General features: G+C 39.0%; 1 protein-coding gene across 1 annotated transcript in view; it reads right to left on the reverse strand.

Moving 5' to 3' along the window:
• The window catches only part of LOC127497895 (inactive phospholipase C-like protein 2), a 62944-nt gene that overhangs the window by 4183 nt on the left and 41114 nt on the right, over positions 1 to 17647 (reverse strand). The window contains exon 4 of the mRNA XM_051866676.1: positions 15300 to 15375. Within this exon, the coding sequence (XP_051722636.1) occupies positions 15300 to 15375 (76 nt within the window). The remainder of the gene's footprint in view (positions 1 to 15299; positions 15376 to 17647) is intronic.

A 17647-nucleotide genomic window follows, 5' to 3' on the forward strand; every position in this document is an offset into this window, starting at 1 on the left:
GCTGCTCAAGAAATATTGGTAACACTTTATAATAACTGCATGCTATGAATCATTAGTTAAGCATTAGTAAATAGCTAATTCATCAAAGCATTAATAGACATTAATAAGCAGTTTATAGATACTGCTTTATTTTTGATTTTTAAGCATATCTATGTGTTTAATAATTGCATTTTCATAATTTGTTAAACATAATATTAAACACATTAAAGATATGCTTATAAAGCATTTATAGGTGTATTTATACACTGCTTATTTAATGTCTATTAATGTTTATATATGAATTTGCAATTACCGCCATAGCGCCTAAACAGCTAATGTTATACACTTGTGGTTTAATGTTTGTGTAGACATTCACTGTTTTTATATTGCTTGTTGAAATATTCATGCAATATATGTTGCATTTAGTTGGTAAACAAAGTTTTAGTACGCGTTTGTGACACAGAGACTGTTCTAGAAATATGTGATCATGCTTAATGCATATATGTAATATTTCCTGCCAATATGTGATATTAGCATTATAGGGATTATTATATTTTGATTTATAAGCATATAATTTAATGCTTATTATCCAAAGCTGATGTTTAAATGTTTGTAGAAATTTATTTGGTGATGAGAACAATACTGGATAGTAGGCCTTTGTTTCGTTTGACCACACACATATACACATAAATGTGCAAAAAATACTCAACTAAAATTAAACAACAACAACGACCAAATGTGTACATTGTGAGTTCTGCACGAGAGGAATAAAAGACAAAATCAAGATCCAAGTTAATGTTATCATTTCATGTGTAACACTAATGCTTAACTAATGATTCATAGTATGCATTTATTATAAAGTGTTATGAAACGTTTCTTATTATTTTAATGTTAAATATTTTTCATATTTTTAGGGGAAACCATAATACATTTTTTTGTTTTTAGAATTCTTTGATTAATAAAAAGTTAAAAAGAACAGCATTTATTTGAAATAGAATATTTTGCAAAATTATAAATGTCACTTTTGATCAATTTAATGCGTCCTTTTTGAATAAAAGTAGTCTTTCAAAAAAAATAAATAAATAAAAAAATAATAATAATTTTTTTACTGAGCCCAAACCTTTAAACGGCAATGTAAATCACAACATATTTGCAGTTTTTTTATTTAAAAAAAAATAAAAAATAAACGAAGTAACTATAATTCCATCCAAACACTCACTGCAACGAAGATTCAAAATGTTTAACATAAAAACGAAATATTCAATCTTTTATATTTATATACACAAATATAACAATACATAATAATAAATGCAATATATGCCTACATACATTTTACTACAATAATTTTAATGTATGAAAAGCTCATTTCCTTCAGATTTTTGAATCAATTAATTTAAACCAACAGTTTGAACTGGTTGACAAAAATGTATCATTTCAACTTCAATTGATTTTTTTTTAACTGCAATTCAAATCAGAGACGTTATTAATATTTCTGTCTATTAAATGATCAGTTCACTTCAGAATTAAAACATTCTGATAATTTACTCACCCCCATGTCATCCAAGATGTTCATGTCTTTCTTTCTTCAGTGGAAAAGAAATGAAGGTTTTTGAGGAAAACATTCCAGGATTTTTCTCCATATAGTGGACTTCACTGGGGTTCAACGGGTTGAAGGTCCAAATGTCAGTTTCAGTGCAGCTTCAAAGAGCTCTACATGATCCCAGACGAGGAATAAGAGTCTTATCTAGAGAAACCATCTGCCATTTTCTAAAAAAATAACATTTATATACTTTTTAACCACAAATGCTCGTCTTGCACTGCTCTGTGATGCTCCAAGCTTTACGTAATCATGTTAGAAAGGTCACGCGTGATCTAGGCGGAAGTACCGCGGTAGGGCGAAAAAACAACATCCTTGTTTTACCTTTTTTTGTAAAGGGTGTTTGACTTAGTCTTTGTAAACACTGGATCGGTACTTCCGCCTACGTCACGCGTGACCTTTCCAACATGATTACGTAATGCGTGGAGCATCACAGAGCAGTGCAAGACGAGCATTTGTGGTTAAAAAGTAAACAAATTTTTTATTTATTTTAGAAAATCGCTGATAGTTTCTCTAGATAAGACTCTTATTCATCGTCTGGGATCATGTAGAGCTCTTTGAAGCTGCACTGAAACTGACATTTGGACCTTCAACCCGTTGAACCCCAGTGAAGTCCACTATATGGAGAAAAATCCTTGAATATTTTCCTCAATTTCTTTTCAGCTGAAGAAAGAAAGACATAAACATCTTGGATGACATGGAGGTGAGGAAATTATCAGGAAATTTTAATTCTGAAGTGAACTAATCCTTTAATACTTGAGTTATGAGACACAGAATCATTGCAAATAGGTCATGTAAATTCAATATATAGTACAAAATTCTGTTTGTGGGACATGCACAACTCAAAAATCGAGCTAAACGATAAGGATGGCCAGTGTGAGAGAGTTTGGAGCCATCTAACCAAAACCCCTGCAACTAGTCATGCCTTTCAAGCTTTTGTACTTTCACAACTTTAGTTACGAGGATCAAAGAAACTGGGATGTGGGCGCACGGTTCAAACAAACACATTCACTTCCTGTCACGAGGCAGTTTTATTCTGTTGGTTCGGATTAAAGCCTCGTGGGAGACGTGAGGACGAGGCTTATTGTGTGACATACAGCAGATCACCTCATTGTGTTACGGGAGTTGTGGTATAAATTGCGAGTGTCACGTTTATCCTTGAGCCGTGCGGCACAAACAAGGATGGTAAACGCTTGTGACATGGTCAGAAAACAGGTGCCTAATACAGAAAGAGAAAAAGAGAAATACAGAAGGTAGGAAGCAGAGATGAGAAGATGCGAGCGTGGGCGCAGCAGACAGACATGGAATCCTTTCAGACCGCATTTACATCAAGGCAAAGAACACAGAAGAGATTTGTCACCCGAGAGCCACACCGTTCTGTTTCTGTCTTCGACTTTCTTTCATTCGCAGTGATCTGAAGAACGGACACTGAGGAGAGGAAACATCACTATTTGGTGATAGTTTAGTTTGGTGCGCTGTGTCTTTAAAATGCTCGACAAATAAAGATATTGTCTCCTAAAAGAAAGAATCGACTCTAAACTACCTACGTAACAAATTTGCATAATGCCAGCCTATGGTTTTCATTGGCTGCCTGCGAACATCGTCTGCTTTGCCCCGCCCTCAAACACTGTTGTTGTTTCTGAGACTGGAAGAGTTTGGTTTGTGTTGTTCATGTCGAGAAGACGCTGTTTTCTGCTGCCAAAGCAAATCCACTTTGATGAGATTGATATGATCATCGTTACTGTTCGTATAAAGTGCTGAGGAAGAGCTGAAATCCATATATGGTAATGAGCGTTTCATTTCAGACTTCCGCTGTAAGCAGCTGACTAATCACAACAGACTGGGACGTCTGACCAATCAGAGCAGAGCAGCTCTCGGAGAGGAGGAGTTTAGACCGAACCTTCAAACGAACCGTTTTCAGACTCTTCGAGAAATGAGGTGATATTCAATGTATATTATGAGAAAATTCAAGTGTTTTTTGGCCTTGGATGCATGTAAACTTATTGTAGGAGACTCCAAAACAAGATTAGGAGCATTTAAAGTAGCATAACAGGGGCGCTTTAAAATAAAAAGACCCATATAAGATGCAGGCCGCACACAAACACGGCAAGATACAGGTGAAAATGCAATGTTTCAATCTGAAATTGAATTGAATTTTGCATTATTGTTGCATTATTATTACATTATTATTTGCAACACTTATTTTCCAGTTTATTAATGTGACGCTGCTTTGAAACAATCTGTATTGTATAAAGCACTATATAAATAAATAAATATGATATTAAATTAAAATGTGTTAATAGCGATTAATAGCGAAATTAAAATTAATAGTGATTAATCATATCCAAAATAAAAGTTTGTGTTTACATAATGTGTGTACTGTGTATATTTATTATGTATATATAAATACACACACATGCATGCATATATTTAACAAAAAAATATTATAATATATATATATATATATATTTAAAATATTTATATTAACAAATTCTCTCTCTCTTGCTCTCTCTCTCTATATATACAGTATATATATATATATATATATACATACAGTATAACAAAATATTATATATGTATATATATTATATATACATATATAATATTTTGTAAATATTATACATGTTTGTGTGTGCATTTATATATGCAAACTTTTATTTTGGATGCGATTGATCATGATTAATCATTTGACAGCACTATTGTTAACTAAAACAAACTAGTTTTATTAATTGAAAAAACAAAAATAAAATAAAATATAAACATTAGATGGAAAAACTTTAAACAAAAATGACAAATTATGCTAAAACACTAAAATTACTAACGGGAAATAAATTAAACCTAAATAGTACACAATATATATATAAATAAAAATAAATTAAACCTAAGGAAAATATCAAAAGCACATAAAATTACTAAAATTTAATTAATTAAATTAAAACCGAAAATATAAAAACAGAAGCTAATTCAAACTAGAATAAAAACTATAATAGTATATAAATAATATTTAAATAACACTGTGTGAGAAACAGACTGCAATTTAAACTTTAAAGACATCAAACATTAAATCATAAGGCATCAGAAGAAATTGTACTAATATTATTGCTCTTTTATGGTGTTTTTTGGTCCTTTGCAGAGATTAAAACATGTCTTTCGCAGGAACACTTGAAACTAAACAGCAAAAACATCAGAATATTGCAAATGGCAGCACATTTTCATGCATCAACTTGCACATTTGGTGTTCAGCAACTTGGCAAGCACGATTAAGAAATGAGGAGGAGGAATCAGGACAGATACTGTTACACCTCCTAAAATCCTGAAGGACTATCAATGGAAGCGCCTGTCAAACCCAGTGCTGTTTCTGTCTGTGTGTGAGAGCTAAACCGCCTATAAACGTGCTTCTGTCATCCTTCTATATATATATATACAGCTGTGCAAACGATCCCACAGCTGTAAACCTTCACTGAAAGGCGCTTAAACGACGGTCTCTAGATGCAGATTGCTGGCCAATGAAGCAGCACACAAGCCTGAGGGGAGACAGCGTTTGACTTCGTACAAATAGAGCAATAATGCTCAAGAGGGGGAAGCCATTACCGTGAATAGCGCAAGCATATTTCAAGATGATTTGTATTCATTCCTGACGTTACTTTCACACTCTGTTAACCTCAGCGGTGGTGGGCTCTCGTGTCTGCGAGCCCCTCGGATTTGACGGGCGGTAAGTAAGGAGAGGTGCTGTCGGGTTAATGATGCGTGATCGTGCCAAGGAAGGCGGCCAATGGCACTCCGACTGCTCTTCGTGGCAGGGGTTGCCTAGCAACATACTGTAGGCTGAGCGGGAAAACCCGGGCTGTCATTCCACACGCTCAGCGTCTCTGTGAAGGCATGCTCTGTGACACAGCGCAGACACCATGAAAGAAAGCCGCAGCCCCTGAATGCACGTGCAAGGGCGGCAGCGTGCTTCTAAGGCACCTGCACATCACTTCATAGCCTTTTATGTGCTTTAAATGACTTCATTTTTCAGAATTGCCTGAACTCTGGCACGCCGCACAGTTATGCATCATGCACCTCCTGTCAACCGCAACAACAAGAGTGACTGCAGTGTCAACATGCAACTTGTTTTTTGGCGGTGCAAACTAACTAAAACTTGCCCTTTTCACAGCATTTTAGATGCACAAATAAACTTTTACTAAACGAGACTAAAGATGCAGTGCACTAAAAAATTAAAATGATCATTTTTCAGAATATCTTCTTTTGTGTTGACAAAAGAGAGCAACATGAGAGTGAGTAAATGACAGAATTTTCATTTTTAGGTGAACTATCGCCATCGACGTAGCCTACATACCCACTAGAGCTGCACGATTACTCGTTAAAAGATTGCAGTCTCGCTTGAAACACCCACGCAATCTCATTCCTTAATGACAACGATTAACCTCTGTGTCTATTAAACCTTTGACTAAAACACACAAGTCTGCATTGGCGCTGCTGCTGATCCAGAGAGAGCCATTGTCATGGATGAAATTACTTCACAAATAGTCTTTTCAACCACATAGTATCGTTATTTCTGTTTCAAATATTCATATCACAGAAAAACTGGAATTAAAGTTTATAGTTCGGATATAAACACTGATGTCTACAGAAGCGTTAAGAATAGAGTAAAATCACCTTTTGAAAGTAACTTGGTGCTTCAAATAACGATTGAATCATTACATCGTTACGCCAGTAGGTGGCGACTAATGACTCTTAAAAAATGTATTTGTTATTGAATCATTCATTCAAGAGATTCGTTCCAAAAACACTGATTCATCCAGTAATAAAACAAGTATTTATGAGTGAGTCATTGAATCATTCAGTCAAACTGATTTTAAATAATCAATTCCGATTCATTAAACATGTTAAATAGACTGCAGCGATTCATATTCTGTCAGAACCAGCGGTGTAGTCTACGTGATACGCAGGTATACGCCGTATACTCACTAGGAAAGGTCAAGGATTTCTGGATACGTAACCATCCAATAAATCACAATAAGCTTTGTGCTTTGTTGCTTTTGACATGAAACAAACAAAGTCTCATATTTCAAATTCTGCCTATTTTACTATGAAATAAACAAACATAAATACCGTTTTGGCGCTGTTTAATGTGGCGTGACAGATCAATGTAGCGCCTCAGTTCAAGAGAAGCGGCAGCGTGAAGCGCACGTGAACTGATCCTCTCCTCCGCTTTACTACCAGTTACAGCGCAAAATAAACATGAATGAACATCTGAAGGTACACTATATTGCCAAAAGTTTTGGGACGCCTGCCTTTACGTGCACATGAACTTTAATGACATTCTTAATCCGTAGGGTTTAATATGGAGTTGGCCCACCCTTTGCAGCTATAACAGCTTCAACTCTTCTTCCACAACGGTTTATGGGAATTTTCGACCATTCTTCTAGAAGCGCATTTGTGAGGTCAGGCAGTGATGTTGGCGAGAAGGTCTGGCTCACAGTCTCCGCTCTAATTCATCCCAAAGGTTTTGAGGTCAGGACTCTGTGCAGGCCAGTCAAGTTCCTCCACACCAAACTCACTCATCCATGTCTTTATGGACCTTTCTTTGTGCACTGGTGCGCAGTCATGTTGGAGCAGGAAGGGGTCATCCCCAAACTGTTCCCACAAAGTTGGGAGCATGAAATTGTCCAAAATGTCTTGGTATGCTGAAGCATTAAGAGTTCCTTTCACTGGAACTAAGGGGTCAAGCCCAACCCCTGAAAAACAACCCCACACCATAATCCCCCTCCACCAAACTTTACACTTGGCACAATGCAGTCAGGCAAGTACCATTCTCCTGGCAACCGCCAAACCCAGACTCGTCCATCGGATTGCCAGACAGAGAAGCGTGATTCGTCACTCCAGAGAAGCGTCTCCACTGCTCTAGAGTCCAGTGGCGGCGTGCTTTACACCACTGCATCCGACGCTTTGCATTGCACTTGGTGATGTAAGGCTTGGATGCAGCTGCTCGGCCATGGAAACCCATTCCATGAAGCTCTCTACTCACTGTTCTTGAGCTAACCTGAAGGCCACACAAAGTTTGGAGATCTGTAGCTATTGACTCTGTAGAAAGTTGGCGACTTCTGTGCACTGTGTGCCTCAGCATGCGCTGACCCCGCTCTGTGATTTTACGTTACCTATCACGGTACCACGCTTGAATACCCATTCTTTCACAAATGTTTGTACAAGAAGTCTGCATGCCTAGGTGCTTGATTTTATACACCTGTGGCCATGGAAGTGATTGGAACACCTGAATTCAGTGATTTGGAGGGGTGTCCCAATACTTTTGGCAATATAGCGTATGTTAAAAGATACAGTACAACTTAATGAAATCTGTATCATATCTTGTGTAATCGCTCAGTGTTTCAATCGTGGAAAGACGTTAATAACAGCTTGGAAACAAGCAAATATACCATCACATTTACCTCAGAACAAACATCCAGTGACCATAAACTCATTAGTCAGCTAGAAAAATTAGCATTTAGCTTAATATGTACACCATATTACATATTAATTATAATTTTTTTATGTTCTTCAATAGCTTATGCAATGCATGTTTGAATAAATCCGTCAAGTTGACAGCCACCATTTAAATGTTAATATTTCAAAAAATGAATTGGAGTAGAAATAATTTTAAAGTTAGTAGGCCTATTATAACTTTATTATTATGAAAATTTCCTTAAGTGTAATTTAAGTTTGTAAACAAAATAGTTCATTTTAACCTTCAATATTAATGTAGTACCAGCTGATTCCTATGTATATTTTACAGCATTAGCTGAGAGATTTTTTTTCTTGAGAAAATTTGCCATGTACTGTACCTGATATACAGTATATCCAAAATAACTGATATCAAATCGAATTGCAACCTTGTGAATCGAAATGCATAACTATGATGACAGACTGGCAGGAAATGGTGCAAAACAGAAAAAGTCCAAACAGGGTGATATTGTGACATACGGAGAAGCCTCATCTTTTATTGTTAATAATAGTTGCAACTCTTAAATGTGCATTGAAAATTGGCAGCTGATAAAACCTATGATCCAGAGACCATATTCATATAACATCTAAGGCTAAATGTAGATCTTAACTGGCTGAGTTAGATGGTGATTGACACTAAACAGTAGAAAATCTGTCCAGTCTCTCCAGCTGTGAATGTCTTTGGCTGTCAAAGTCTTGTGTTGCTTATAATAAATTGACATGTTGATAACACACACATAAGCATTGTTTCAGAATGCTCTCAATTACATGTAGCCTAGATCAGACGCATCCTATATGCATTAGTGAGTGTGGTGGTGCTTATGGGTATACTCACTACAAAAAAAAATTTACACCACTGATAAGAACCTCTAGTAAATTACATGTTATTTTGTTTAGCTGTCTGTTCAGAATCTGTTTGAAACAAAAAAAAATTGTGATTCTCATTTTATCCAGAATCGTGCAGCTCTAATATTGTTTAACATAAGACTTGTAACTTGAATGTGCGAGTCTTCTGGTTTCATCTGCTTCCAGTTATTTTAGCTGTCCAAAAAAAGTATTTTATTCTGCTAACTGGTATTTATATCATATTACCAACACACTGGTTTGTGGCACAAATAGTTTTACCATTTACTTCTCTTGTTATTCTTCTGGTTATTTACATATAGTGGCTAATGAATCTGAAGTCTCGCACATTCACAGAAAATAGCTTACTTATGCAATGCAATGGTATATTTTGCAATGCAGGGTTTTTTTTTTGTTTTTTTCAGTAAATTGCATATTCAACCCTGCTGCAAATAAAAACAAAAGCAGCGAACCCAAAACATAAAGCATCGTGATTTGTCATTACTGTATGTGAAGACTCACTGGCCAACTCAATTAAAAAACACTCAGGAAAACTCTCTCTGCTCGTCCTGCAGATTATCATAATCATCTTAATAAGCATGCAACTTTTGACCCTGTATTTTCAAAATGCGGCTAGCCTGACCAGAGTTCAGCACTTAGCATCGTGTTTTGTAATATGGCGTGTCAAGTTGAGACCCTGCATTCTGTTCCACTCTGTTCTCCTTATTAGTGCGCACTGTTATTGAACTCCCTGAAACACCTCCATTGTAGTCTTGAGTTTTCTCACGTCACAATATTCCTCATTTAAATAATTCATATGCAGAATAAAGGGGCGGGGCCTGGTTGAGTTAGTTAGTAGTGTGTTGAAACTGGCGGTTATGGTAAGGGGCGGGACATTTCCCAAACACCAATCACAACACACTGCTCCAGCTGACCAATCAGTGCTTTTCAGAAGGAGGGGCTTCATAGAGACAGGAACTAAACAGAGCGTTACTGACAGACTGGGAAGAGAGGAGCTGCAACAATGGAGAATATGGGAAAAAATAAGGCGTTTTTTGAACATTCAATCATGAAAATTTGTTCCAGTAAAGCCCAAAAACAAAATCAAGACTTTGAACAAGTGCATAAAATGTCCTCTCATCACAAAATCCAATTCAGTTTGTGAAAACTTTTTTCCATGGTTTCAAAGTAATGTCTCAACCACACCACCCAATCTGGTCCACTCAGGGGGCCAATCATTATCCCCTACAGGTAGAAGTCGGAACTACACCATTATAGAGGCAAAAAGCATTGTTTTCTTTAACTAAAAGGAAATGCTAATTCATTCAAATTAAAAGAGAATGATAACTGCTTCGGTCTGCATGCATGTCAAATCCAAAGCACATAACCACAGCCTCCTCACACGCATCAACTCCCGCTGGCATCAGGGTGATTGTTAGTGCAAACATTTTCAAATATTTACAGCAAAAGTATATCCTCCACAGGTCTCTTAGACAATTAGAGCACTGGCCGGCACTGTTATTGTTATTTACTCTGTCTGTAGATCAATACCTGCTAGGTCTTTTGCAGTAGCCAGTTTTGATTATACAAGCCTGTCGATGCCAGAGTTTTCCACCGGATTCCATGGGGGAATGGGCAAGTATTGACCCACTTTTCCTATTCACAGTTAGCAGCTTGAGCTCAGCATACAGCTCCATCAGTCCATCTCTGCCTCCGATACGCCACACCTCAAATGAAGTAAAGATACTGCCGGTGGGCCATTCAACCACATTTAACAATGAGCCGGGCAGAGACGGGCTTCTTAAGAGAGGAAAGAAACCACAGAGATTGATTTATGGTGTTTACTGCAGATTAGACAAAGCCGTTCTCTGTGCGCTTGTACTGGGACAAAAGACGATGAATATTTGATGTGGCCACAGACTCTGGAAATCAATAACATCTTTGTGGTTTTGGCTCACTTCTAACGCAGGATATTAAACTGCATTAACAGTGGTGATAAATTACAGTGTTAAGCAGAAGAAATCAAAGTAGGAAGTGGCTGAGAGATAGTTTTATGATGAACATACATTTTCTGAAGGATGCGTGAGTGGTGTCATAAGCCTGATCACTTAGAAAAGTAACGGCAAGCCTTTCCTTGACAAGCTGTATGATCTTAGGAATCAAGTTAAGTGCCAACTTTTGCTACTCAAAGAGTTAAGGATTTGAACAAACTCTTAATTTTAAGTATGAGCAACAGTAATAGTGAAGTAAAGGTGAAGATTTTTAATGTTAAAACACATTCTCTTAACCCAGTTTATTGTTCACTGACTATTATTATGCCATTCATGGGTTTATTTCCCCCACCACAAGTGTAAACACTGAGCCTCTCAGGCAAAAGGAGAACATTGAGAGTGTCCCCTCAGATCTGTCAGTCACTTTCTAGCTCAACCAATAGAGTTTGGGGCGTGGCTACTGTAGCAGACGGAGAGTTTGGGGTGTGGCTACTGTAGCAGGCGGAGAGTTTGGGGTGTGGCTACTGTAACAGGCTGAGGGTTTGGGGCGTGGCTACTTTAGCAGGTGGAGAGTTTGGGGCGTGGCTACTGTAGCAGGCGGAGAGTTTGGGGTGTGGCTACTGTAGCAGGCGGAGAGTTTGGGGTGTGGCTACTGTAACAGGCTGAGGGTTTGGGGCGTGGCTACTTTAGCAGGTGGAGAGTTTGGGGCGTGGCTACTGTAGCAGGCTGAGAGTTTGGGGTGTGACTACTGTAACAGGCTGAGAGTTTGGGGTGTGGCTACTGTAACAGGCTGAGGGTTTGGGGCGTGGCTACTTTAGCAGGTGGAGAGTTTGGGGTGTGGCTACTGTAACAGGCTGAGGGTTTGGGGCGTGGCTACTTTAGCAGGTGGAGAGTTTGGGGCGTGGCTACTGTAACAGGCAGAGGGTTTGGGGCGTGGCTACTTTAGCAGGCGGAGAGTTTGGGGTGTGGCTACTGTAACAGGCTGAGGGTTTGGGGCGTGGCTACTTTAGCAGGTAGAGAGTTTGGGGCGTGGCTACTGTAGCAGGCTGAGAGTTTGGGGCTTGGCTACTGTAGCAGGCGGAGAGTTCGGGGCGTGGCTACTGTAGCAGGCTGAGAGTTTGGGGCGTGGCTACTGTAGCAGGCGGAGAGTTTGGGACGTGGCTACTGTAGCAGACGGAGAGTTTGGGGCGTGGCTACTGTAGCAGGCGGAGAGTTCGGGGCGTGGCTACTGTAGAAGGTGGAGGGTTTGGGGCGTGGCTACTGTAGCAGGTGGAAAGTTTGGGGTGTGGCTACTGTAGCAGGCAGAGAGTGGCTAGAGTAGCAGGCGGAGAGTTTGGGGCGTGGCTACTGTAGCAGGCGGAGAGTTTGGGGCGTGGCTACTGTAGCAGGCAGAGAGTTCGGGGCATGGCTACTGTAGAAGGTGGAGGGTTCGGGGCGTGGCTACTGTAGCAGGTGGAAAGTTTGGGGTGTGGCTACTGTAGCAGGCAGAGAGTTTGGGGCGTGGCTACTGTAGCAGGCTGAGAGTTTGGGGCGTGGCTACTGTAGCAGGCTGATAGTTTGGGGCGTGGCTACTGTAGCAGGCTTAGAGTTTGGGGCGTGGCTACTGTAGCAGGCAGAGAGTTTGGGGCGTGGCTACTGTAGCAGGCAGAGAGTTTGGGGTGTGGCTAGTGTAGCAGGCTGATCGTTTGGGGCGTGGCTACTGTAGCAGGTGGAGAGTTTGGGGCGTGGCTACTGTAGCAGGCGGAGAGTTTGGGGTGTGGCTACTGTAGCAGGCGGAGAGTTTGGGGTGTGGCTACTGTAACAGGCTGAGGGTTTGGGGCGTGGCTACTTTAGCAGGTGGAGAGTTTGGGGCGTGGCTACTGTAGCAGGCTGAGAGTTTGGGGTGTGACTACTGTAACAGGCTGAGAGTTTGGGGCGTGGCTACTTTAGCAGGTGGAGAGTTTGGGGTGTGGCTACTGTAACAGGCTGAGGGTTTGGGGCGTGGCTACTTTAGCAGGTGGAGAGTTTGGGGCGTGGCTACTGTAACAGGCAGAGGGTTTGGGGCGTGGCTACTTTAGCAGGCGGAGAGTTTGGGGTGTGGCTACTGTAACAGGCTGAGGGTTTGGGGCGTGGCTACTTTAGCAGGTAGAGAGTTTGGGGCGTGGCTACTGTAGCAGGCTGAGAGTTTGGGGTGTGGCTACTGTAACAGGCTGAGAGTTTGGGGCGTGGCTACTGTAACAGGCTGAGAGTTTGGGGCGTGGCTATTGTAGCAGGCGGAGAGTTTGGGGCATGGCTACTGTAGCAGGCGGAGAGTTTGGGGCGTGGCTACTGTAGCAGGCGGAGAGTTCGGGGCGTGGCTACTGTAGAAGGTGGAGGGTTCGGGGCGTGGCTACTGTAGCAGGTGGAAAGTTTGGGGTGTGGCTACTGTAGCAGGCAGAGAGTGGCTAGAGTAGCAGGCGGAGAGTTTGGGGCGTGGCTACTGTAGCAGGCGGAGAGTTTGGGGCGTGGCTACTGTAGCAGGCAGAGAGTTCGGGGCGTGGCTACTGTAGAAGGTGGAGGGTTCGGGGCGTGGCTACTGTAGCAGGTGGAAAGTTTGGGGTGTGGCTACTGTAGCAGGCAGAGAGTTTGGGGCGTGGCTACTGTAGCAGGCTGAGAGTTTGGGGCGTGGCTACTGTAGCAGGCTGATAGTTTGGGGCGTGGCTACTGTAGCAGGCTTAGAGTTTGGGGCGTGGCTACTGTAGCAGGCAGAGAGTTTGGGGCGTGGCTACTGTAGCAGGCAGAGAGTTTGGGGTGTGGCTAGTGTAGCAGGCTGATCGTTTGGGGCGTGGCTACTGTAGCAGGTGGAGAGTTTGGGGCGTGGCTAGTGTAGCAGGCTGATAGTTTGGGGCGTGGCTACTGTAGCAGGTGGAGTCAGAGGGTGTTTAGCCGCTGTCGGACCATGACTGATGCGTTACAGAGATGCAGCTGGTGCAGAAGGATGTTGGATGGGTTTATTATAAGCAAGACGCTCGCGTTCACTCTAGACGGCGTGTTCGCCAACTCAATTGCTTACTCATGACACATAGCAAAACAGCTAAATGTACCTTTTATTGAAAGTAACCTACTTTTACCTGTTGAGACATGCCTTCACAAGCACCCGTAAGAGCTGTAGTTGTGATGTTTGAGTTGGAAGAGGCGCAACGTTTGAAAGGGGCGTTTGGAAAATATGCTTTATTAATGTAATTCCACTAGGTGCCACTAGTAATCGCAGAAACTACATACTTCACCTTTAACAAGCATCAATTACTGCTGTGCATCAAGATTATTTGCCCATTATTGAAGACAAACAGTACAGGAAACGACATGTGGTATTAAAGCAATCGGCAAGCATAATGATTCAGTGTTGGCTTGACAAAACAAATGGTAGTGTGTGTGCATTTGGGTTGTGATAATTGCTCATCCAGAGAACATATAATGAAGTCTAACAGCTTCCTGTGCCAAGATTCCATCAGCTACGATCAATGAAACACACTGCCAGCCTTCCGCATCGATCACCTGCCAATCACTGTCTCCCAGCAACAAACCCAAGATGCAAAAAAAAAAACCCCGAAAGTGATTATCAATGTTTCCACTCCGCATCGCAAGGTTTTATGAACGCATTAGCACATAAACAGATAAAAGGCGATGGGGGAAATGAGGAATCACAGCAGGAATGACGCACCACTTTGTGTTTGGTCACATCTAATAAAAAGCAAAACTTGGAATGGTATACTTTGCCTGGGTATATTTAATTTCGTCTGTAAAGTTTGATCTGATTTGATTTGTAAGATCAGAAGTGAAGCTAAAGATGAAGCCACGTCGCTCGCTGCATACTACATTGTGCACTTCAAAAAAGAAAAATCAATGCAATTTCAAAAGGCCACAGATGCACCTTAAAATTGCATGAATGCTTGATAAAACAGACGCCGCCTTTCTATTGCATTTGGTTGTTCTCTTTCATTTCAGAGCGAATGCAATTGAGCCTGATCTTCTGTTGGCGTCACCATTGATTGCAGGGCTTTGATAGGCCATAGATGTTTACCCTTTTAGTGGCCTGTTAATTAGAGAACAGAGAGCGAATGACACTATTGAGAGTCAAAAAACCCCACTTGAACAGTGTTTGAAAGGCATCACGCAGGTGAAGAGAAAAGCATGCACAATGAGCCTTATACAACACACCGTGGCATAATTAGTTGTTTCTCTTTGAGCTTTTTTAGTATGAACACACTTGTGTTTTCCGCACTCTATTTCAGAGGGAAGTGCGATCGAAGGGACGCGTCGATCTGCTGTGTTCCAAGAAACATCCCTCCCTAGTGGAACACTGTGTTTTTCTCTTTCTCTCGCTCTCCTTGTCTTTGATTTCGTTCTCTCTTAAGGTTTTTCATTCTTACCTGCTTTCTGGACTTGCAGTATTCGCTCGTACACGCTGTCAGAGTTCTCCAGCAGCGTTCGGCTGGTCTGGATCATCTGTGAACACAGGAAAAAGGGACACGTAATGAGCATCTGTGCGGTTACGGTCACAATCTGATGACAGCTCATTTGTAGTGGCCTGCAGATACTCGTGTACATTCAGAGGTCATGCGAAACACAGCGGGCACATTCCAATAACACAAAAAATAAAATAAAAAAGCAAAATTAAATAAAAATAAAATGATATAGGTAGTAATAAAATAATAAAACATTTAAATAAATTCTATTCTACTTTTGTATAATTGTCAGGGAGACATGAATGTGTGCCTGAATATGGGTCATGGTTGCTGTGTAAATATTATATTATTATAAATATAAATAAATAAATATTATTACAGAGGTCATTCGAAGCATAAATACATTCCAGCCAGCCAAAAAATACAAAAAATAAAACAAAACAAAAAAATGAATAGACAGCAACAAAATAATAAAATTAAAAATGAAAATAAAACAAATTAGTATTATGTACTACTTTTGTATAAATGGCAGGAAGATATTTTGTGTTTATGAATTTATGCCTGAATATGGATCATATAGTAGCTATGAAAGGTATTAAAAATATTATCAGAGGTCATATGAAATGTAACAAATACATTATAATTACCAGAACAATAAATAAATAAATAAAATAAGATAGATAGTAACAAAAAAAAAAATACAATTTAAAATAAAATAAATTAGAATTCTGTACTACTTTTGTATAAATGGCAGGAAGACCTTTTGTTTATGAATTTATGCCTGAATATGGGTCATATAGTACAATTTAAAGATATATTACAAATTATATCAGAGGTCATATGAAACATAAAAACATTCCAGTCACCAGAAAAAAATAAAATAAATTAAATAAAATAAAAAAATAAAATAATAAAAATAAAATAATATAATAAAATTAAAAAAAATATATATAGTATTCCAAACTACTTTTGTATAAATTGCAGGAAGACCTTTTGTTTATGAATTTGTGCCTGAATATGGGTCATATAGTAGCTGTACAATTTAAAGATATATTACAAATTATATCAGAGGTCATATAAAAAAAGGCATTCCAGTCACTGAGAATAAATAAATAAATAAATAAATAACATTTTTTAAATATATTTTTATTATATATATATATATATATATATATATATATATATATATATATATATATATATATATATATATATAAATTATAATTAATGATATTAATGAATATAATTAATTAATTATAAATAATTATGTATAATATATATTATATATAATTATAAAAAAATATAATATATTTTTTATTATATATATTTATATTCAGGAATAAAATATGTTATTGTAAAATAAATAAATAAATAAATAAATAAATTAAGAACCCTTTAATTTAGTATTCTGCAAATTAAGAACCCTTATAAAAGTTATACATTTGTATATAAAGTTATACATTTATATATAAACACCCCACCCACACAATAAAAATAATGTAATAAAAACAAATATTTTCCCAAGGCAAGGAAAAATATGAACTACTGGCCTGATGAAGCCTGCAGGAAAAACATCTATTTTAAGCCGTGTGTTCAACTTAAGATCAGTAGCTACAATGCAAAAGAGGAAGTAGACGGTTGTTGAATTAATGAGGAAAGTCATAGCAGGACAGGAAGTGGGGCAGATTATGTAATAGATATACTCTTTTGTTGAGCCTGAACCCGTACCCTTCTAATGAGGTGAGCGAATTCCCACAATTAATTACGCCAGAGCATTCAGACACACACTCAAACTAATTCAGACGGACATCTCAGCACAGGGCCAGCGGCTACAGATCCTGCACCAAACCACATCATACAGCCATAGTCTAGATCAACAAGCTTTCCTTGTGAAACTCAACATGCTGCCAAGAAAGACAAAGAAAAGCTGCATTTACTAAAGGGTCTTTGCTGACATTCACTTCACAAGTCTAGTGATGTGGTTTACATGCCTATCTCTGTCCTTTAGAAATAATCACAATTTTAATTATGCTAATAAGTGTTTTTGCTACTTTATATTTAATACTTCTCTATGTAAATTACCTGTGTTACGATTTGCTGGCATAGTCTCCAGTCTCTGTTTAAGTTTATCTATGCAGATTATGCATACGCTCATTCTGACCTTTAGACTCCTGAAATGCTGGCCCGTATCATAAAAACAGAGTTCCCACCTTTAAAAAATACACCAGGCTGGGAAATGTGAAGTCATGCCTTGATTGTTGAAACTTCCTGCATTAAACATTTTGAATCTATTTGGTAACAACGGCTGTTTG

This window comes from Ctenopharyngodon idella, chromosome 16, assembly GCF_019924925.1.
Source record: "Ctenopharyngodon idella isolate HZGC_01 chromosome 16, HZGC01, whole genome shotgun sequence".
Lineage (NCBI taxonomy): Eukaryota > Metazoa > Chordata > Actinopteri > Cypriniformes > Xenocyprididae > Ctenopharyngodon > Ctenopharyngodon idella.